At 40.0% G+C, this 23,323-nt stretch overlaps 2 protein-coding genes across 2 annotated transcripts in view; one reads left to right on the top strand and one right to left on the bottom strand.

Moving 5' to 3' along the window:
* Window positions 1-23,210, bottom strand: part of hwt (heavyweight) — a 47,817-nt gene extending 24,607 nt beyond the window's left edge. Inside the window, 4 exon segments of the mRNA XM_068303078.1 lie at window positions 19,598-19,754; window positions 20,315-20,686; window positions 20,881-21,793; window positions 23,172-23,210. Of these exon segments, the coding sequence (XP_068159179.1) occupies window positions 19,598-19,754; window positions 20,315-20,686; window positions 20,881-21,410 (1,059 nt within the window). The 5' untranslated portion in view covers window positions 21,411-21,793; window positions 23,172-23,210.
* Window positions 10,658-11,411, top strand: Cpr11B (Cuticular protein 11B). Its single transcript, XM_068297838.1, has 3 exons — window positions 10,658-10,938; window positions 11,016-11,216; window positions 11,282-11,411. The coding sequence occupies exons 1-3, from the start codon at window positions 10,658-10,660 to the stop codon at window positions 11,409-11,411; spliced, it is 612 nt and encodes a 203-aa protein (XP_068153939.1).
* Window positions 23,211-23,323: the final 113 nt, after the last annotated feature.

Below are 23,323 nucleotides of genomic sequence, written 5' to 3'. Positions count from 1 at the left end.
ACAACCTTTATCCGATCTGAGGATCTTAAAATATCCCCCATGACTTTCGACTTTAGACCAAGAAAACTTTGAAAAGGAAATCATCTAAATAACTGCCAATAGAATCATTTAACTAGATGAGCACTTTTTCATCCACTCTGATAAGGGCTTCTGGGCATAATTTATACACGTTTAAAACGGGAATGACATTGTGTAAACCCATTTTATAGTACTTGCACTTTATTATTAAGTTGAAAAGGGGAGGGGAAAAAAAGGAGAACTTTAAATAGATTGCACCCAGAACATTTCATTTAGCTTAGGCAATTCGATAAGCTGTGCTTTAGCCCTCGAGTAATGTCAGAGATAATGACAAATGTCAACAGGACACGCTTCAAATGCATTTATCAACACTGTTACAAACCGCCCCCCCCCCCACATTCACGCCGTAAGCCTTGCACACCCCCCCCTGGGGCTATGAGATTTGCAACAGCTGCAATGGGAGTACTTAGTTCTTGTGACAGGGGGCAGGGGGTAGGGGGTGGGGTGAGTTTAATGTGATGGAGTGTATTCAAGTCCGTTGAAAAGTTTTTTTGCATTTTGATCGGCTTTACACGACTTTAGCTCCGGGGCAAGGTAAAGGACAACGCAAAGACTTACAGGATGACAACCATTAATCATTAGAGTGAAAATGCCACGAGTCCTGTCTATGGTGGATGGTGGAAGAACCACCCATCCACCCACGTATCCATCCAGACACCAGAAACATTCATGGTGTAGACCAAGTCCAAGCAGTTAAGCGGCTTGTGATTTTGCCTTTTTTTTTGTGTCGTTTTGCTCGTTTTTCTTTCATTCGTTTCTTGAATATTTTGTCCATTCGCAACAACAATGAGCACATTGTGAGAAGGCCTAAAATGCTTTTCAGTTTTTCTTTATCTCATTTTGCAGACGTGGAAAATCACTTGATGAAAAGCAGAGTCAGGAAGCAGAAGCAGCAGCAGCAGCAACAGAAAAAAAGGACTTCAACTTCTGCAAGCATTGTTAGAAACGACTCAGCTGAGGTGAATGGAAGTGTAAGAGGGTAGCGGCTCCTCTATCATAATTTATTATTCATGTTCTTATGTACATACTCTCACACTCACACACACACTAACACACACACACGCAAACACGTCTTGTATTCCGTTGCCTTTTGGCAATTCTTGGGCATTAAATAAGCTTCAAATTGATGGCCCTGGCCCATTTGTTAATATTATGTCTGTTGCGACATAAGACTTTTTCCATTCTTGCTCTTTGATTACATTTTTTTTTTCTTTCCTTTCTTCTTCTTTTTTTGTGTGCCTCATTCTTTACTTGGCAACGCCTTCCATAACCAACAAGAGCACAAAAAAAGGAGAGCTGAGGACAAAGTATATATATTTATTCTCTACCATATTCATTTGCATTTCAGTTCTGCCCACTTTCGTTCATTAACTTTGCCCTTCGATGGGGCTCATTAAAAGCCGCTTCATTAAAAGGCTTACGAAAAAGGCAAAACTTTTTTCGATGGGCTTATTATTGCATTTTACCATTCTCTACCCTTCCACCCCACCTCCCCACCTCCATTTTCCTTGATGCCGCAAATGTGAAAGCATTGCAAAATTTAACCGACTGTAAGTGTAATATATGTAATAAAAGTTTGGCAGACAAATAAAATTTCTGCCTCGTCAAAAAATATAATAAAACTAAAAATAATAAAGTCATTTGTATTAGCACCGAAGTTTTAATACCCTAGATTAAGTGATTTCTCTCGAATTAGCTGCAAACACTCTTAAATAGTTAATATGGCCAACATAAAATGACATTCAAACTGAAATTTAATATTATTATTTAATATTTTTTGAGGTAAACTTCTTTCTGTTCTAATTGTTTATAACTTTCTATAATAAGTTAACAAATTTATCTTCCATCTTTATTGTTTTTATCGAGCAAATGTTACTCAACTCAATTCCTGCTCTGAAAAGTATGCTATGAATAAAATAGTTCTAAGCGTAAGCTTGCCAACAATTTCCGCTGCAACTTATAAGAACCCTAAGATTTGATTAGCAGTTTAGTGAAAATGACTAATCAACTGTTAAAGGAAGCCCCATCCCCAGGATGCCAACACACGAACAAACTAACCTTAGTTAACCTCCTGGTAATGACTCGCCCTAGGCAAAGGTGCGGCCGACCAAAAACAAGAGCCAGCAGCAACAACTACAAGCAACCGAAAAAAATTAATGAGCCACAACTATACATAAATTACAGGCGCTCCAATTTATATAAGCCATTGTATAAGAGGACAATTTAATTAAGTGAAAAACGCCAAAACAAACTGCCCAAAACGGCAGGCGGCATATCCAGGATAACTTTATAAGGACAACTCAATACTAATCAATGGCTTAGGAAGCCACTAAAAGTTATCTATAACTTTTTAAAAACTGTTGGTTCTAAGATCGAAAGGAGAAAGCAATTGCTGCCAGTCGATCTTGAATACCTACTGAAATAACTGTTAATACAGGACTATTCATTTAATATGCCCGATGGTAGTAGGAGTACTTAGTATAGGGTATATGTATATAAAAAAAAGGCGGGCCCGGCCTACCAACAATACACAACATATGCGACGGCACGTAGCCAACTTGCCCTCTGTCTCTCTCTCACTCTCTCTCTCTCTCTCTCTGTTTCTTAGAATAGCCCCAGCGATGAGTCATGAAGGTCATGACGAAAGCAGCGGCAAAAAAAAGGAAAGAAGCAAAATATATTAAGCTTTGATTAGCAGCAACACACAACGAGGAGAGGAGAGAGAGAGAGAGCATTGCGACAGGTTGACAGCCAGACAGTATGGCAGCAGCGGTGGCCAGGCCTCTCAGTTGGATGTGGCGCTCTCTCAACGTCGCTCGCTCACGAACCCAAAATCAAGTGAAGAGAAAGCCGAAGGAAGCTAGCGAGGGAAAAATCAATTTCGCAATATTACAACAACATGCGCACTTGTTTTGTTTGTGTTTGTGTTTGCTTCATCATTTCATTTGGTTTTGTCTTTTACTTCCCATTTCCCTGGCCTTTTTTGCGCCTTAATCACAAACTATTTGGCATTTGATTAAATATATTAGGATTAGTTGTAAGGCTCACCTAGCGGGTTTGTTTTTGTTTTGGTTTTTGTTTTTGTATATTTGTTTGATAGTTTCTTTGGAAAATGTATATAAATTTGGTTACACTTTTGTCCTGATATTTGGTTTAGGTTTATGCCAGGCTTGTTTGGTAATTGTATTTTTATTTTAATTACGTGGTTTATAAGTAGTTTTGTTATGATATGTCTAAGGACCAGCACAAGTAAGTAGAACAACAACAGAAAAAAAAGGACACGAAAACGAAAACAAACAACCAACAACTAAATGGAAATTGTTTTCTTTTTCACAAATTTCTCACACACAATTTTTTGTTGTTAATTCACATTTATTTATGTTTATTACTAGCCCACTCTTTCTATATCTCTCTTTCTCTTCTTTTTGTTAATGTTTTTTGTTAGTAGAGTTTTTGTTGCTGTTGTGTTGTTGTTGTTGTTTTTAAAAATAAGGACCGTCGGCGGCAAGGACGACGACAACGCCCGCGTTGCGTTTGCTCTGCTGTTGCTGGCACTGCAAAGGCTGATGCTGAACTGAATACGAATCAAACGCCGACGTTGGCCAAGTTAGCTCTGCTCCGTTCGCTGCTCTGCAACAACCCCCAAAATAGGCTGTGACACGTGCGGCACCCACACAACAACAAATGTATGTGTATGTGTAGCAACCCTGCAGAGCGTTGCCGGCCTTACCAACAATTCAATATCGGCGTCTGCGCAGAGTGGCAACACCGCTAAAAAGAACTCACACACAAACACTCACTGCCAGAAATGAATGTACATACGTGTTCAACAAAAATATTACACTCAGGCTGATTCTACAAATGAAATTGCTTAGAATTTACATGAACCGATTATTTGGAACACTCTAGCATGTCCTTTCAGTGTTTGATAATGACAATTTTTTAAGATTTTGAAACATTTTACGATATATTTCTCACAAAGAGCTGTAGGAAGCATTAGAAGAGACGACCCGTGCTTTATTTGACGACGAAAATTCAAAAATCTGCACAAATTTTTAAAAAATATTAAAAAAAGCTAATTAGTTAGACTTTTAAGAGGTGCAAATTTATTATCAGCACTGTGTAAATGAAATAAGAGAACCACAGCCAAAGATAGAGAGAGTGAGAGCGAGAGAGCCAGTCACATCATCATAGCATACTTTTATGAGTTGAGCTCTTGACGTTTTTTGGCCGCACTTGTGTAATATTGGCAATTAACTAAACCAAAATGGGGTTGATATTTGAATTTGAATTCGAATTGAAGTGATGAGAGGGAGAGTGAGAGAGAGAGAGATTGAGATTGAGGCTAGTGGCTAGAACTGGGACTGGTTCAGGTTGGGTTGATTGACAAAAAGGATGCTGCAACTGACTGACGGGTTAACTAACTGACTGCGGTGGGGAATCGCTACAAATGAACATAGGTCATTGGACAGAGTGACCTCAAAAAAATCATTCCTATTTCAAAAGACAAAAAAAAAAAAAAAAAACGAGTGAAAACTGATTAAGACAACGTTGGATAAAAAGTTGATATAATTTATGGCGGGTCGGCAACATCATCATCATGAACCCCATAGAATGCTCCACTTTTATTGCTGCTGCTGGCTCAAATGAATCAATTAGACAATGTTGCACCTGGTGAAACATCTGACGACCCATTCATGTCGTGCCTCTTCCTTTGCTCTCGACCCCCTCAGAACCGCACATACATTTCAATTATTTTGAAAACACGCGAAATGCTCCAATTTCTCTGTTCTTGACCAAATAAATCATTTGATTTGTACACTTGGCTCCATGGTTCCAGGGGATTCTACTTTACTCTTAAAGCGGTCCCAAGGCTCAATGGATGGACGATGGAGGGTGTCGAGTAGAGAGAGAGAGAGCACGTGATGTGCGTGCCTTCCGGCTCTAAATCAAGGCAAACGTTTTCAAATTGTCTTACCTTTTGGTCCAAGTTTCCAAGCCAGGAGAACTGCTCGTCTCATTCCACAGTCAAACTCACACACACACACACACACCCGGAAGCAACTGTAGTTAATATTTATGGCGATTTAATCTTCTCACTTGAGCGCTGCTCGGTTAAGTTTGATAGACACACACCATAGAAGGCAGGAGGAGGCAGATGAGGTACTCGCACCCATCTCTCTGACTGACCCTTTTTGTACCCTCTGTAAAGACGAAACAACTGGGTAGCATCAATCGAGGAAAGGAACTTCATTAAGCCCACATTTATTCTAACTGAATGTTGGGTATAACCCCTTTTCGGTTGTTCCATAGGGTATCGGAAAGTCAGCGTTTCCACCTTATGCACTAATTCCGGGTCTTTTTTTTTTTGGAGTTGTTCTTATTTTGGTTGTGGCCACCAGTTTGTTTTTGCGTGTCCATTTAATTTCCGTCTGGAATTGCTTAATCAAACATAGCATTGAGGGGGATGAGAAGGATAAAACTTCTTCATCCTGGACAAATCGCCACAGCTTCCCCCCTGCCGCCTTGGGGATACACATGGCGATGGGGAAGGCGAAAGTTGGCTTAATGAGTAGTTTCTCCCTCCATGAGTCACACTGTGTGTGTGTGTGTGTGTGTGTTGTGGAGAGGAGGGAGAAGAGGTTAAGCCCACCAAAAAGCAAACAAAAAGTGCATTAGCAACAAATTGTTATTGTTGCTAGGCTGACTTTTTGTTAAAGTTGGCCCCCAAAGAAACACAAAAAGGGCGAAGCCAAAGCAAACGACAAGAGTCTTATAGTTACAGGAGTTGGTTAAAGTTTAGCCAAAGCAAATGTTGAATTAAACATCATTATAATCAAATATTATGCTAAGCTTTAATTAGAATACAATTTTTGACATAAAAATTAACTAGAATTAGAAGCTATTGAGAGGACCAGACGATCAACGAGTAACTAACAAACAAAGAGCTCGATTAACTGTTCTCTCTTTCAAGATCTGGAAAGATGGAAAGTTGAATAAATCGAAAGAAAACCTTCAATGACAACCTAAAACCATCTTAATTTCTTCCTCAAACTTTTATTATAATTTACCCTCGTATAAATTATAAATTCTTCGACTACATCAATGCTAAATCAAACGAAAAGGAAGAAAATGGATTCCAAATTCCGAAATTGATATGAAGATTAAATTGCCATCATTTTGTCGAGTCATCGCCTCTTTATTCATCTGTAATCTCTGTGTGTAATTGATAAGGCTTCATTTGCCATGTAAGGCCAATACAATAGATTGGCAAATGGGATAATCAGCAACGAATGCCAGACCAGGAGTTGGTATCATTACGGAGTGAGAACGGAAACGAAGAACTCTAATTTAAATTAATGACACATAACAAACTCAATACGAGAGAGAACGGAAGGAAATAAACCAAAAAGAAGTTTCCACTTCTCCTTTGAGCTCTTATTTTTCTTCTTTTTTTTCAATTAAACAAATAGCTGAATTTGACATTTCTTGTTGCTCGTTGAAAAGTTCAAAGTGAAACGGAAAATAACGATGAGGGCAAGGACGCGCGATAAGACACAAGCACACACACACACAGCACCGCCCTCCCGCCCCCCCATCCTTTAGGGTTTTTCAGTGGAATTTCACCCAGGCAACTTTATGTCGAAAACGAGTGGAATAAAAAACGCCGGGGTGGAGCGATGAGTGCGTGCCAACGCTTATCAGTGCAATGCCATCGCCTAACAATAATAGTTAGAGGGGCCACGGGGACTCGGTTGAAACTCAAGGAAGACCAGGACCAGACCAGACCAGACCAGACCAACATACTGCAATATTTGTGCACTTGGGCAGCTTTTCTCAGCTGCTTCTTGGCCCGTTTAAAAGGCGATTACACAGATATCTAAACATTTTCTTTAGATTAAATCATAATTCAATTAGGCACAGGCGAGTGAGCTGCAAAGTGGGCGTGGGCAATGACAAAAAGAGAAAAAGAAAATGATAAAATGTCGAGTTGAGCAAAAATAGCAAACAAAAAGAGAAGGAAACGTTCTGAAGGTCCTGCAAAGTGAAAATGTTTTGCATATTTTTGAGTATCAAGTGAGAATTTTTATCAAAAACTTGCTGAGTATAACAGTTTTTTGTATTTATAACAAATCGGCCATCTTGATAAAGTTATGTCAAGATGTATAACAGGTAAGTGTAACAATTGGTTATTATAGTTACGCCTAACAATTATATACATGTAAGGTATAACAGTTAGAAGCAATAGTTAACTCTGTATAACAGTTTTTTCCCTTAGCCATGATCTTTCAATTTATTATTATACCTACATAATTGCTTTACTCTCATATAGTACAGTCTTCACTGTCAGTCAAAACATGCAAATTTGTTTCGCAACTACAACTACAACGAGTACCTGCATTTAGAACAGTTAGTTAAGAGTGTGTGAGTGTGAGGGAGAGAGAAGAGCTGACGGTAACAGCTGTCAGTGTCATATTCATTGTAAATTACAAGTTCATTTGCGACTTGGCATTACATCCGTTTAAGCGTTTAAGCCCAAGAAAAAGAAGACGAAGAACCCTTGGTTGCATAAATTACACACCAAAGACGAAAAAAAACGACAAAAACAAAATACATTCCGGATACGATTTTCCCAGCAACGAATACTCTACACCCTCTAACTAACAATATGACTCGAAAGGAATTCGAAATTGATCAAAAGAAGAGGAGTGGTGGCCAGATACCATTTGCTTTCATCAAATTATCATTATTTATAATGAAAAACCAATTTTAATGATGAAGAATTTCAGATCAAACGGGATTTCTTTACTTTGAAAGTTAAAGGATATGGTTTATCATTTTAGTGTGACTTTAAAGTCATTCAAATTTGCATTAAAACTAAAGCTATTCCTTTAAAAAAAAGGGTATGAGAAGAAGAGAGTGTCTGGTGTACAGTGTCTGCTAATGAAACTTAATGATGGACCATTAGCGAGTGTCGTCGTCATCGTCGTAGCCGTCGTCCAGCTAAATGTGTAGATACATTATGCATTTTGATGCGTCAACCAAGCATAAAGTTCGACCAGCAAGACAAAAGAACCGAAACCAGCAGAAAAACTCTTAAACATCTTGAAGTAAGAAGAACATCTCCCACAACAACAATAGGAAGAACAACAAACAACCAAAAAAAAAACATACATCTCTAACATCTTGAGCACGCGTTCTAAGCTTTAACCTTTCGCCACAATTCACAATGATTGATCATAAGTTATAAGGGAACTGGCAAAAACTTCGAAACGATCCCCCTGAAGCATCATTAGCAACTTTACTTTTCACGCTTTTATTTGATTAGTTCATCATTTATTATTATTTATATTAATTAATGAAGTTTTCGTTTCGTTTCGTTTCGTTTCGAATCGTTTCGTTTGATGAGCAATGGCAAATTATAATAATTGCGGATATAATACGATGAGAACCAAACCAAAATCCTGAACAAACATAATAAGAATTCCAAATATAGCGACAGCCAACATAAAAACCCAGAATGAAAAACCAGTTCTACATATAATGCAGCTCATCTAAAAATATATCAACAATAGATAGATTGAGAATAATGATTGAGCACAAATATCGTAAGTATTGAGAAGATGGTGTGATGGTGGGGGGAGTAGTTGGAACTTTTACAGACCTTAAACCCCATATAAAACCTTCTGTAAAATGAGTTATTAGGGCTTCTGAATGGTGGCTTTCTTCCATCTTTGCTACCGTATTGTTTGCTGCCGTTTGATGATCATTAGCATACGAATGATGTTCACGATCAAGCCATAATAAAACAATGTTTTTTTTTCTGTTCTCAAGTTGTTTATATGCTTCAAAGGCTTGTGGCCGCTTAAGGCAACATTTTTGTTTTGGGTTTTTCGTTCTTGCCGCTGTCTTGTAATGGCCCTCAAGTGAGGGCATTTTTGGAATTAACTCAAACCACTCGATTGCGTTTGGCGAACCGGAACTCCGCCAGGTGCTTAGCCAAGTCTTGATGATGGCACAAAGTATACTATCTAACATCATGATTGGGATGGAAACCAAAACACAAAAATCTCTTATGAAAAACTGTTAAGTTCCGGCATCATTTTGTGTAAGAATTTCTTAGGCTTAAAGGAAAACCTAGAAAGCTCTGCCCTAACTGAATTATAGGGTATCAAGCGATGCCTGTTGCTATAATTAGTTTAACCACAGATTTTTGGCGTGTGGTTGTATGTGTGTTCCTTCTCTTTGACCATAGTGCCAAATGTTATGTACAATCCCCAAATATGACCTCGCATCATCATCATCATCATGAGGTGCAATGCCTCACCCACATCCATTAATTGATCTCCAAATGAATCTCTCGAATAGCACTTGCTCTTTTATCATTAATTTGCCTTCGTTTTCTACAGGTAGTTGCAAAAACTTGTTACCAAAATTACTTTTTGGAATAGTATTTTCGCTTATTCATTATTAAGCTTTCGTTTCAAGACCAGAACTAGTTGGGAATTACAGCTACGATAGAAAAAAAGAAGACATTACTTTAACTAATGTATTTGCAAATAATGTTTTATGTTTCAAGTAGCATTAAAACAATTTTGCTGTTATGATAGTTAGATTTATGAGGCAATCGATGGTAATCAATGCCAGAACTATCAAACTCCCATAGAAGCCATTAAAAATGTCATTAAAAAGCCAAAACTTGTTTCGAACTTGACAACAAAGTGGAAATACAATTGAACGAAAAGTAAAGTAATGATTTCCACACGAATCTAGTTCTGTATTTTAACTCTTAGTGTTTAAATAGATATTTTGGCATCAACTTTTCTCATTCATAGAGTATAAGAGACAATGAGAAAGAGAGAGAGACAGAAAGAGATGAGCACATAATTCTTTAAATTGTTTAATCTGATTAATATTGGCTTTATAAATTCCCCACATAAACATATTGAAATTTGTCACTTTATACACAATCTCATCGATTTGATTGATGCACATTAATTTATCTAGTTAGAAGTCAAATCGAAAAGCACAAAAAGTGTAAAACAAAGAAAAACGAAGGCAAACAGAAATTGCAACGCCTTCAACACAAAAACTCTTAGCATCTAACTAGCATCTGTTGGCCATCTAATCTCTTGGCTAATTAAACGGCCAAAACAACTGACTTGAAGACGCGACGCGACGCGACGAGACGCGACGTCGACGACGTTGAACAAAAAAACAATTAAAATTGAGCATGGCATAGGCCAAAGCGAAAGAGAGCTTGGGGTCGGGTCGGGCCGGGCCGGGCCGGGCCTGACTGACTGACTGACTGGGTGCTCCATAGAGTTTTTTGTTTTTTTGGCTTTTGGGTTTTTGGGATGGCTATAAAAAGCAAAACGCTCCAGCCAGACCAACAGCAGTCGGCGTTGAAACGTTTCCAACTCAAATTCATTCGATTTACGGTTAGTAAAAACAAAATCGAGAAATCGAAATCGTTTAATTGTTTTTTTTTTTTTCTTTTTGAATACTTCAATTGAGTGTGTGGTTAATTTTTTTTCTGTTTGTTGTTTTTTCCTTGCGGTAAAGAAACGAGAACATTATGTTTTGGCATCCCATAGTGCTAGTCCTGATTGCAATCAGTGCAATGGTTGCGGCAGGACGATTACCTCAACGTTATTTACCGGCCTCGGTGCCCTCCAATCAGTATTTGGCCCCACAGGCCAGTCAATTGCGTTATCATGGCGTCCACAGCGGCGGTGCACAGGCGGGACATGGTCGTCCAATTGGTGGAGGACTTCAGCGTCAGCATTATGGTCAACAGCAGATTCCCATTGTGAGAAGTGATTACCAGAGCGATGCCAATGGAAATTACAATTTCGGGTGCGCGAAATCAATGAGAATCAATCGATGAATCGATCAGAAAATAACCACAATTTGCTATTTGTTATTGTCCTTAGATACGACACTGGCAATGGCATTCACCGCGATGAGACTGGCGAGTTCCATGGCGGTTGGCCACATGGCTCACTGGGTGTACGTGGCTCCTATTCGTATACCGGAGATGATGGCCAACAATACACAGTGAACTACAAGGCCGATAAGAATGGTTTCCATGCCGAAGGTGCGCATTTGCCAACATCGCCCACAGTGCCACATGAGTAAGTCATCCAAGTCACCATGTCAGTTGCTCAGTCAGCTCCTTTAACTTTTCCATCCTTAACAGGCATCATCATCAAGCAGGACGCAGCGGTTTTGGCGGCACTGCTGGCTATCATGGAGCTGCTTCATCCAATGTTCAGGTGCCCTCATCCCGTTATTTGCCACCAGGATATCGTCAGCGCAGACATTACTAGAGTTAGCTATACCCACATCTTCAGCAAGAGAACTTTGTAACACCCAAATTTTCGATATGATAAATAAATTTTACAACCTTTCCAATCCAAACCTATCATAAATTCAAGCTTCAACTAACATTCAATATATTGAAAATCATTTAGGATTGTGATTTGCTTCACACTCAAGTGTATCATAATCTCATTAGATTACATTAAATACTCAAAAAAGGGAACAAAAACTATTAAGCTCCTAAAGTGAGTGATAGTTTGTGAAAGACAGAGACTAAAACTCTTTAACTGTCCGTCAACTATTTAACTTAACACTTTGGCCTTAATGCATCATCGTAACTTGGCATTGCAATCAAGTTACTTCATTAAAGTATTTCATGAAATTGGCAACATCAAAGAGAGTGAACAGGTTATCGCATACCGAACAAACTTTTATAAATATTTCAGAATTGATTTCTGTAATCCTTAAACTAGTTGAGAATCACAGCTCCGACTGAGGCAAGGTTTACAAATTCAGAGTTTGTCAGTTTTTAGGTACAAAGTTTATTATTTTTTACACCTCAAGCCAAAGGTTTTAAACATGAAAAGAAAGAAAGCGTTTTCATCTTTTCCACATCAAAAAGATAATTAAAGTAAACACTCAACAAACACTATAATTATCAGAGTATGCATAAAGTTTAAAGTTTTTTTAGACTTGGGGCATTTCAAAAGAGATTTCCCGCATTTCGCAGGGCAAAACTACTTCAAAGCATTAATTTCAAATCAAAAAATTATGGCTACATATGTATGTACATATGTACCCCATCAAATTGATGGACACTAAAAGTTAGAGTGTTGGGATGCCAAAATGAAATGAAAATAAAAGTAAGTTTTACCTTGGAAAACTTTTCAAAGTGTTGTATGATTGTGGAAAGTTTTCTCACCCAATTCCCCCCGTGTTTCTTGCTCTCCCTCTTTTACTCTCAGACCATGTCAGCCACGCTCTTATGATCTAAGGGTTGCAGGGCGGGTAAATCCGTTTAAATTTATGGCGTGTCATTGTTTTGGGCATAAAATTAAGTGAGTTTGCCAAAGAAACAGAAGAAGAAGAAAAAAGCATGGAATGGGGGGGAGGGAGAGAGAACGAGATGGAGCATAGTCAGTCACCCGACATGTAGTTAAACATGCACAGACATGCATGCAAATTATTGCATTCGGGATGTTCGCCAAAGCACATGTTAATGAAATTCAATAAGTGCTGCCTACTTTCGGGCGCGATGTCTGCTCTTAATGGGCTCCCCCGATCTCCGCCATTCCTAGCAAAAAAACATGCCAAATAATTTATAAAATTCATAAGCGCCTTTAATTTATGAGCAGAGACCCTTCCCCTCCCTGCGCCCCTTCGCCCTGCTCTCTAAAGCGCCCCCAAAGCGATTCTGTGTAATTTTAATTAATGCGACCGCGGCATGCCAGAAAAGAATAGCTAAAGGAAACAAAAAAAAAGAATCACTGAAGCAAAAAAAACCCAGCAAAACGCTGGCAAGAGACGAAAGTTTCAGAGACAATTTCCAAAATATGCATACAAAAAAAATGACAAGAACAAAAGACACGTTTTGCATTTTAAAAAGCTTCGTGGCAGAAGAAAGAACATTTAACGCTTGACACTTTTTTTTTTTTTGTTTTGTTTTTTACTTCTTCAGTTTTAGCCTTAGTCTCTTACTCACTCTTGGATTCACTTTTTATTGAAGTAAGCTTTACGCATATGATTAATGCCACAAAATGTTGCCAAAAACCAAGAAGAAGGGGCGGAAAACACTTTTCTTACACTTTTCTTACACTTTTCTTTCTTTTTGAGAATTTTTGCTTGTTTTATTTCCATGTCCCCTTAACTGCATATTAATCAGTTACTCTAACTGTGACTTTGGGCCATGTCTGTGTCTGATGGTGGATTGTAGTGGGGGGGAGGGGGGACTAACTTTGGCAACTCTGCCAACTTATTTCAACCAACAAACGCAACAGCAAAGAGGCGTATACTAAAGCATACGTTCGAGTATGAGTTACTCCGTCAAGTTGGCTGATTCTTCTTTTAGATTAGTTACCAAAATGCTGAGAGTTGCTTTTCGTGTGTTTCTTTTAATTGTTAAATTGATTTTTGGCCCTGAGGAAATCGATGACGAAAGAAATTGACTTTAATACGCATCACACACATTTTAATCTCTTTTGCAGTAGATTGGCAACCCTGATCGTACAATCTAGTGTTGGGAAAGCCTTTAGCAGTTGCTCCTAAAGCCAGACTCTTGCAGGTAGTGTAATAAAGTGCTAGAAAAAGGAACATAAAGAACCTACACACTTATAGAAGGGAGCAGATCATCTATATCGGACGGAAGACAATGTCAGGATCGTTTCTCTATGCTACATGACTCGACTGGTATACAATGCTATGCGTGTCGACCCTTGATCTAAGCTCGCGAAGCTGACCCATTCAGTTCAATTGAAATACATTGGCAAAAACAAAAAAACTGTGCAAATAATTTCCAGGCATTGCGTGCAAAAAAAACTAGCCAAACGAATCCAAGTTGGGGTAACTCTAGTGTTAATACACCTGTTCCATGAGTGGGACGGAGCTGTAGGGGATACGCTACACTTTATTTTGATATTGATATGGCAGTTGCACGCACGATGCCCCACCATGACTATGCCCCGAACATCACGCACTCACATTCTACAGTGTTTCATTATTACTATACATTTTTCGCCAGTCAGGCTCCAGCCCTTCGCGCTTTGTTCTCCATCTTGTTGCCCCGTAAGTTGGCACAACCATCTAACTCAAACCATCTCCTCCCACCCCCTTGCTCTTGCCATTCCTCCTGCATCTGTGAGTCATCGTCATTGGCAATGCGAGAATGTTGTTACCCCGTCCCAGTGGACATCATTTTCATTAAAATTTTAATAGCCAGCTTGTAACTGTATTTCGCTGTGTGTGTGTGTGTGTGTGTATAGAAGTGGGTGTGTGTTTGTGTGTGTATCCCTCTGGCTATGTGTAACACGTAATATTATAAATTTAAGAAGTTTGCCGAGGGTAAGGAGAAATTGAACAACTCGTTTTAGTTGCCACTGAGTGAAACTTAATTTTTGAAATGCTGCAACACAAAAATTTAATAGTTAGATAGATTAAACAATGTCAATAGAATGCAAATCTATTTAAAGGACGAAATGAAGATTGAAGAATTGTTTCTGCAACTTCTTTCAATTATAATCGAAAAAGTAAACTTTCTGCTTAAAATCTGTGGCAAGCCAAATGTGTTTAGGAATTGATGAAAGTATTCTGTTTAACTAATCAAAGAATAATAATAATTGAAAAAGTTAAATCTCAAATGCATTGAATTCAATTCGTAAGTTCGTTGGGGTTTTGGTTGGCCCAAACAGGATGCCTCCTCTTTTGGCCCTGTCGCAATAAATCGTCGAGTCGCTTTCGAATCGAAATGGAAAACAAGAAAATTCCAATAAACTAATTTGCACACAAAAAGCAAAAAGAGCAACCAAGACCAAGACCAAAACTTGCCAGACAATTGACAAACGAAACGGGAGAAATGTGGGGCGAGGGCAGGGAGGGGGCGGGGCGAAGAGGCCACAGAATACTTGTGTATGAATTTTAAGAAGCTCTAACAAAATGCAAAAGCCAATAAAGGGGAATAAAATTGAAGAAACTCCCCCGCCCACCCCAAGGAAACGACGAGAGAAAGCTGTGAAAGATTGGAAAGTGGAGCCCACATGTTAACGGATGCAAAAATTCTGAATTCGAAATTGTAATTGTCTCTCACTCCTCTCCCCTCCATATGTTTAAGTTGAAGTCTCCTTGTGTTTGGTATAATAAATTAGCAACGCGTATCGTATTATTGACTGGATTTTGAATAATAACACACAAAGGACCTTTTCTTCGTTAGAAAGGACTCCTGCTTGGGCTAAACGTAGTTCGTAGAAGGTGAAATCCCCCCATTGACGCAACGACGACAAATGAAAATCGAGATGGAAACTCGAATACACAACATGTAATACATTCCAAATGATGTGCTGGAGGAGCAAAAACGGATCCTTGAGATGGGTTGGGTTGGGTTGGCTTGGCTTTACTTGGCTTGGGATGGGATTTGGACACGTTACACACAACTCAGCACAATTGCGCACATAAATTTAATGCGCCAAATAATACGCAAGGCAAGTGAAACGCATATTTGAGTTGGCAAACAACAGCAGAAAGGATGATGATGAAAACGGAAACTGCTAAGAAACATGTTCAGGATACAGTGGTGCCAAAGGTTAACTACAATGTTTGACCATCCTTGCCAGTACGAAGTATCAAAGTATATATCTTCTAAAGGAGCTAAAGGAACATGCCTTAAAACACTTCTGAAATCGTTCGATGGGTTTCAAATTGGTTTACAACTTCTTTTTAGAAATTCTCTTGAGAAAAAGAAGGGAGAATTTGGAGCCTACGAGATTTCTGAAATCAAATGATTCGAGTCCCAGTAATTTGTATCGGCCTCAAGTCCGACTTGTCGAAACTAGAACAGGCCTAAATCTTGCTTCTCTTAGGCTTTTGCTTAAAAAATCATAGTTTTCCTAGCAATAATCCTTCGACTGATATTTTATTGAACGTTTCCACTGTGCAAAATAAAAAAAAAACTTAAACAACGTATGTGTATTATTTTTTTCTTTTGCACGGTTGTTGCATATTTCATATGTGTTTTTTCTTCAGTTTCTTTTTTTTTGTGTTGGCACAACTTGAGATTTTTAGTCACACACACACACACACAATTTGTGAGACATAGACACACATAGACACAGGAGCGGCTTTCAAAACGGAGGGGAAAACTGAATTTCATAATTTTGGATAAATTTATGGCTAAAAGGTGGCAAGAAATGACCAATTACTGAAATAAACCATGAAAAAGGAAAATTGTTAATAGATTTAATCGGTTTGGGGGAAAATCATTTGAAGCCTAATACGCTCCTGACATGTCTCTCATTTGAATATATCACACACACACACACACAGATGTTGGAATGTTACAGCAAAAAAAAGGACTCTGAATGTTGTTGGCGGCCTGAATAATTTAGAACCACCTTGTGCCCCCAATTCAGCGGCCTCCCCCACCACCCCACAACGCCACCGTCTTGCCCTTTCCTTTTAGGTATGTTTGATTAAATTTGTAACCACTTGTGTGTGTGTGTGTGTGTGTGTGAGTGTGTCTTTGAGGTGTTGGAAATTAACTGGTTACAGTACTTGATACCTTCAACTATCGTAGTAAACTTTTAGCCTCGAATGAGCTAGTTAATGCCTCAATTCCTTGGCCATATTCCCATATGGATGAGGAGGAGGAGGAGCAGGAAAGGGAGGAGAAGAAGGAGGGCGGTGAAAGGCAGAGAGAGTTCTCAAAGATTGCCCCGGTTGACTGACAAGGCAATTTCACTTATTACCAACAATAATTCACACGCAACACGCCAAAGAGGGTGATGGGCGGGTGGACAGGTTGGGGTTGGACTTAAGCTGTGACGAGCAATCAACAATTGTTGCATGAATGAAATGACAAGCGGATGAGAAGTAGAATAGAAAGCAGCAGCAACGACAACCCAGAAGATGGAGGAAGTCGTAAGAGGAGGACCCATCAGCAGAACCCGAACCACGACTAGGACCAGGACCAGGACATTCGAGGCTAATGATTGCCAACACACAGATCACTGAGCAATTTTCATCATCGTCGTTGAGTGAGTGTGATGGGAATGGGGCAAAGGGGAAAGGGGGGTTGGGTCTGTTGTTGTCTGCTCTAATGTTCAAAATTGTGCCATCAAAAGTAATGCGTAGGCCGTGAAAATTGGCCCTGGCCCCTTCAGATAACGCATTTAGATGATGGAAATTAACCAGGACAATGAGTACCTTTTCCATAGCATTCAAACGGCAAAATGGCATCAGAGTGAGTGGGGGAGTAATGAAAAATGTTAAACGAGAAGGCGAAACGGGAAATGTGATAGAAACAACAAGTGAATTTTATTTCCCATAAATTAGATAAAAAAGAAAACAAAATAAATGAAGAGACAAAGATAAGATGGCAATCAAAAATAAGAAAATCCATAAAATCTGTTTATTAATAAAAAATATAGAAAAACTCCAATGAAATAAAAGGCAAGAGCAAGTAAAGACGAATGTTGAAAATATATATGTATATATAACAAAATCATACAACAAATAAATGAAAAACAAACTTCAATTTAGAAGGCAACACAAAAATTAGAATGAAATTTGCAACTGCCTTCAAAATTTCAACCCCAAAAAGTAGGCAATAAAATAGAAGCTAAAAGGACCAAAGCAATTTTAATCTCGAACTATGAATTGATTGAATTTGAAATTTATTTGACCTTTTACTGCCAAACTAATATAAACAAATGAAATTTGTTGCCCGAAATTTGGTTGACTTCCAATTTACTTAAAAAAAAAAACAAACAAACTAAATTTCATTACCTTAATTCGATTGTTCAAAAAGGAAAACCATTTTCTATGCTTCCCCCCTTCCACACACACACACACACACACACCGGAAAAGTTTCAAGTGAAATTTTGCTGTATAAACCTTTTACGCGGTGGTTTTTCCAACTACTTAAACTGCCAGAAAAAATTTCAATGCCATTTGTCTTGCGTTATTTTAGAGGAGCGAAAAGCATGCCCCCTCTCGTTCTGCCATGCCCCTAACAAAATTGACACTGACAGGCAGAAGTGAACCAACAACAGCCAAAACAGATTGTCAGACACGTCTCACTCCGTATGATTAGTGGGTGCCAGTGGATGAGGCGGGATTCCCCCGCCGGACTTCACGTGAGAACCTCGAGCTGTCACAGGTTGGGCCTGGAGACCATAAATCTAAGTGAAAGCCAAGCAAGATGCAAGCTGCAAGGACTTCATCATCATCATTATCAGCATTATCAGCAGCAACAGTAGCAGTGTCTCTTCTCTCTCTCTCGTCTCTTTTATCTAATTGAATGGGAAAGCGAAGCGAAGGGAATTTTTTATTTATTTATCACACGGACAAAACTTGCCGTGTGCAGGTGGTAAAAGTTTCGATGCCTCCTTGTATTGAGTTAAAGTCCAACCAGCTTATCGAAACGGACAGCTGACAGTTGTTAGATTGAAGGCAAGACACATCACACAACACCCACCAGGGATAGGGACAGGGATAGGGATGGTTGGGGAATTCTTTCTTACTTCTTCTTGCTTGTGGATTTTGTTTTTCTTTTTTTAAAAGGATGATGAACCCAACCAAGGCACGACAACAATTTCAAGTGCTATGCGGATACGAAACCGCAGCAAGAAGAAGAACAAGTACTTAGACAACCATCAACTGATAAATGGTTGCCTGTCACTTGGATGGAATACAACATTCAGCGGACTACAAAATCTGCCCCACCCAAAGAGAAAACCCAAAATCACTAGAGAGAGAGGGAGAGATGGTTAGTAGAGAAATTGAAAAATTCATTAAGACTTTAACAAAAAACCAACTCTCTGATCTTTCAGAACTCATTCTTTGGACTCAATTCTAACAAAAATTTCAGCATTGCCAAAATCAAATTAAAGTTAACTTTGTTACCGGTGCAGCCATTTTTATAGTTAAAATCAAATTCGACGCTCAATTAAAATTCAATTTGTTACACGCCATTAATTAGATTCCTCTGCCACTTTTCCACCCAGCCCCACCCCTCTCGTTCTTTGCCACAGATTCATTGAACTTGCCGAAGCTCTCTCCTGGGGGCTCGAGTCGTGGCAGGGCGAAAAACTTTACATTTTCGGCACCTGCAGCCAAAGTTTATGCAATTTTTTGAACCTAAAATGCTTCATAAGCATCGAATACGGTTATATCCTGCATGGAAAGGAGTTTACTTTCATAATGAGCGCAAAGAACTTTGATGAACTGAATATGCCCCAAAAATGCCCATTAAAGTGTGGGCATCCTCTCAGTCTAATTAATCGAAGTGTTCCCTTCAATTGGGTGTAATCTATGCGCATAAATTTCATGTCTGGGGCATGCAACATGTGCTCGGGTGTGGGTGTGGGGAATGCGCATAATTTAAGCCGCCTTCAGGCTAATTGCAAGGAAGAAACCAAAGGCAAGGCACGGCTGACGAACAACAAGGAAGTAAGGCCAATGACCAACGCGAGTTTTGTCACTCACCTGCTTCTGCAATGTATTGGAGAGCTCTTCAAGGCACTCCTTACGCTCGAAACGTTCAAACTTGAAGCTGTTGGAGCGATAGAGCTCATTGTCCTCACGTCGACGATTGCGACAAAGGCGACGAGTGATGATGTTGCCACTTCCGCTTAGACGAGGCCTGGTCAGAATGGAGACAAAAAAACAAAAGGGAAAATTCAATTAAATAGCCGTCTACTTTATGCGTTTATTTCTAAAACACTGTCACCCCACACACACACACACACACACACACACACACATACACAGTCAAAAGGAGGAGCTCGTTAGCCAGGCGCTTCATTAAAATTGTACACAAAGCTCTGCTCCATTTACTTTATATTGCCAGGCCACGGTTTTTATATCTACTTTTTTTTTTTTGGTTAAAAAAATTAAATAACGATGAAATAAAACCAAATGAAACGATGTGGATGACGATGCTGATGATGATGATGATGACGATATGCGACCCACTTTACATTTGAATTCATTCGAGGACCGTAGGCACTTCAATGAAGCCCAACTAACGCCACCCACCGACCCACTCGCCTACTACCCACCTATAACCCACTCGAAATGAAACAAAAACTTCGCGGCCAACAAAAGGGCAAGCCACTGGAGTAAGAAACTCAAGTGGCAGGGCCACTTGGTCCACTCAGCCCGTGCCCCGTGCACCCAGCTGGAACTTCAGAAGCCACTCACCCGCAGGGTTTGCAGTGCGTCATATGCAGATCCCAGTTGAGATGGAAGTTGAACATGCGCAGCTTGGCCACGGCTCGTTGACGCAATGAGATGTCCGGTGGAGCAGCAGCACCACCAGAAGCTGCAGCTGTACCAGAATTCGATGTGGTCGATGATGTGACTTGTCCAGAAGCCGATCCGGCTGCTAAAGTTGGAGCACGCTGGGCATTGGGATACATCATGACAGTGCCGCTAGGAGCCGAGGTGGCAAAGAGGCGACGCGATGAGAAGGAACCACCAGCACCACCACCACCGCCGACAATACCACTGCCAGAAGTGCCATGGCGATAATGTTGATGGTGTTCCTTAAGGGTGTAGAAACCGCCAGAGGAACTGCAAATCAGAGAAACATATGCAAAATGTGGAGATATCGAATCGGGACGAATGATCAGAGAAAAATTCGAAACTAAAAAGAAATAAAAAAAACAAATGAAAGATCAAATAAAATTTGGAAATTTAAAACGAAAAGAAAAGAGTAAGAAAGGCAAAGAACGGATCAAGCAAAGAAATGTGTTTGTAGAACTTACGACATATTATCACCGCCGCCGTCTCCCACACAGCTGGTGACACTCATGCCACCGCTCCGACGTGGTCGACTCTTGCGACGACGCCGCCGTCGACGTTCCGATGAGGCGGTGCGCGTCTGTAGGACATGTTGACTCAGCGACTTGTGGCAACTTGTGCCCGCAGGTAACTGCAATTGCTGCCCACCGCCACTGGTGGCCAATCGTCGGCCAGTTGCATTGCTGCCACCGGCAGCAGCAGCAGCTGATCCGGCGCCACTCGTCTGCAATCCCTGGACAGCCACCACGAGCTGAGCATCACCGAAACCGCCCGCCGAGCTAATCGTATCGGTGGATAATGGTGTGGCAACAGCGACGCCAGTTCCAGCGCCAGCTCCAACGCCAGCAGCAGTTGCATTGCAGGGGGCATTAGCTTGTTGCGAACTCGATGATGAAGATGGATGCTGCTGCTGATGGTGATGATGATGTTGATGATGATTTTGTGATTTGCTATTACGCAGACTGTGGTTCACTTTGCGCCACATGCGCTCCATGGTTCACGTTGGTTTTTGTTTTATTCTCTTTTGTGGGGTTGGGGGGATTGATGGTTGAGTTGGGGATTGGGCAAGAAGAGGAAGAATATTTCCTAAGCAATTTCAGCTAACTACAAGATTAGGCAGGGCTTGGGATGGGACTCAGGGGTGGGGTGAGGTGGGGTTGGGGCGGAAAAAACTAGGGTCCTTTCAATTGTTGTTGTTTGTTTATTGTTTCCAGGCGGCAGTGTTTGGTTGTTGGTATTGGTTTTGTTAGTCGTTGTTGTTGTCGTTGTCGTTGTCGTTGTTGTCGTTGCAGCATGATGGCTGCACAGGCTCACGCACACGCACACACACACAAAAGCTACTCAAAAGGAACTATTCATTGTTGTTGTTGTTGTTATCTGTGAATAGCGGAAACAAGTAGAAAAAAAAATGAGAAAGAAAGCGTATGAATTGAATTGACGCGCCTCTCTCTCTCTCTCGTGTTTATTGCTCGCACGCTCGCCCGCTCTCTCTCCCGTTTACTGCTATTCCTGCACTTTTAGGTTAAGCACACGCTTCACTCATTTGCCTAAGCCGCTTTATTATTCCCGCTGCTGCGCTGCTTCTGCTGCTGCTGCTGCTTCTTCTGTTGCTGTTGCTGCCCTTGTGAATGAATGAATTGTGAATTTTTATTGGGAATGAGAATGAGCTGGCAACTCTACTCTCTCTACTTTGGGGAGCAGCAGCAGCAGCAAAGACAACAACAATTCTGATTAGAATAACGGCAATAACCGCATTTAATGGGGCAAAAACAAAAAATTGTTTTATTATTTAACACTTGATTTCTTTACACTTAATTCACGTGACAGCATAACAAAAAAATTAACAAAAAAAAAAAAAAAACACAGTTCATACACAAGTTTGAGTTGACAATTTTTTTTCTTTTTTCTCCGTTTCTTATTTATTTAATTTATTGTTTTTATTTTAGATGTGTATTTTTCTGTATTTTATTCGATGTAGATTTTTGCGATTTGCTCCTCCTTAGCCCAGCGCCGTGTTGGCTGGCTGTCACGTTGAGTCAACAATTTTTTTTTGTTGGTCGCCAAAAAGCGAATTTCACTTGCTCTCTTTAACTCTCTCTCTCTCTCTCTCTCTATATCTCTCATTATGAAACTCTCTCATAACGTTGTGCCTTAATCTCGAAATACAGTGGTCTACATGCAAATCCTGGCAAGGATATTGTAATTTTAATTCTCGAAAGTATTTTTAGAAATCATTTACTATTTAAATATTTGAATGTAATGTGAGATTTAAAGGGCGAGCAGTTTAGCTCATCCTTTCTAAGCTCAAAGCTATCTTTTTGTTAGACTTCAGGCCCACTGTATTCTTCTGGCACTACTCTCATCTCTTGCTCTCTCGCTGTCTCTCTGCGTGGGCGCAAAACCTTTTTATGGATGTGTTGGTGCCAGTGTGTGTGTGTGTGTTTCTGGGTCCTGTGTATAACACTGCAAAGGAATTCCTGCTGAGAGGGCAAATACAGCCCGCAGCGGTAACAGCAGTTGTTTAAGGTAATCGACAGAGAGAGAGAGCGAGAGGCTGGACCCCATCGATAAACAGAGCAACTTGAGCAGAAGCTTTGTTGCTGTTGCTGCCTCAATCAGGAAGATGTTTTGTCGCTGAAAACACTTTTGAATTTTTCATTGTCTACTTCTAGGCGCACACACACACGCGCGCTGACTCACACACACATAAGCATAATGATACAACAAACGGTAAAGCACACACACACACACACACCTAAACACCTCAGATGCATCATACTGAGTCAACCGGCACACTCAAGTCAAGAGATAACAATAAATTTTTCGTATTTGTCTCTGTGTTAATTTCATTTATATACATTTTAACCGCACACAGAACAAGAAAATAACAAGATATCTTCCGGAGCG

This window comes from Drosophila tropicalis, unplaced genomic scaffold (assembly GCF_018151085.1).
Source record: "Drosophila tropicalis isolate 14030-0801.00 unplaced genomic scaffold, ASM1815108v1 contig_158, whole genome shotgun sequence".
Classification (NCBI taxonomy): domain Eukaryota; kingdom Metazoa; phylum Arthropoda; class Insecta; order Diptera; family Drosophilidae; genus Drosophila; species Drosophila tropicalis.
The sequence above is the reverse complement of the archived record's forward strand: the minus strand, read 5'-3'. Positions and strand labels throughout refer to the sequence as shown.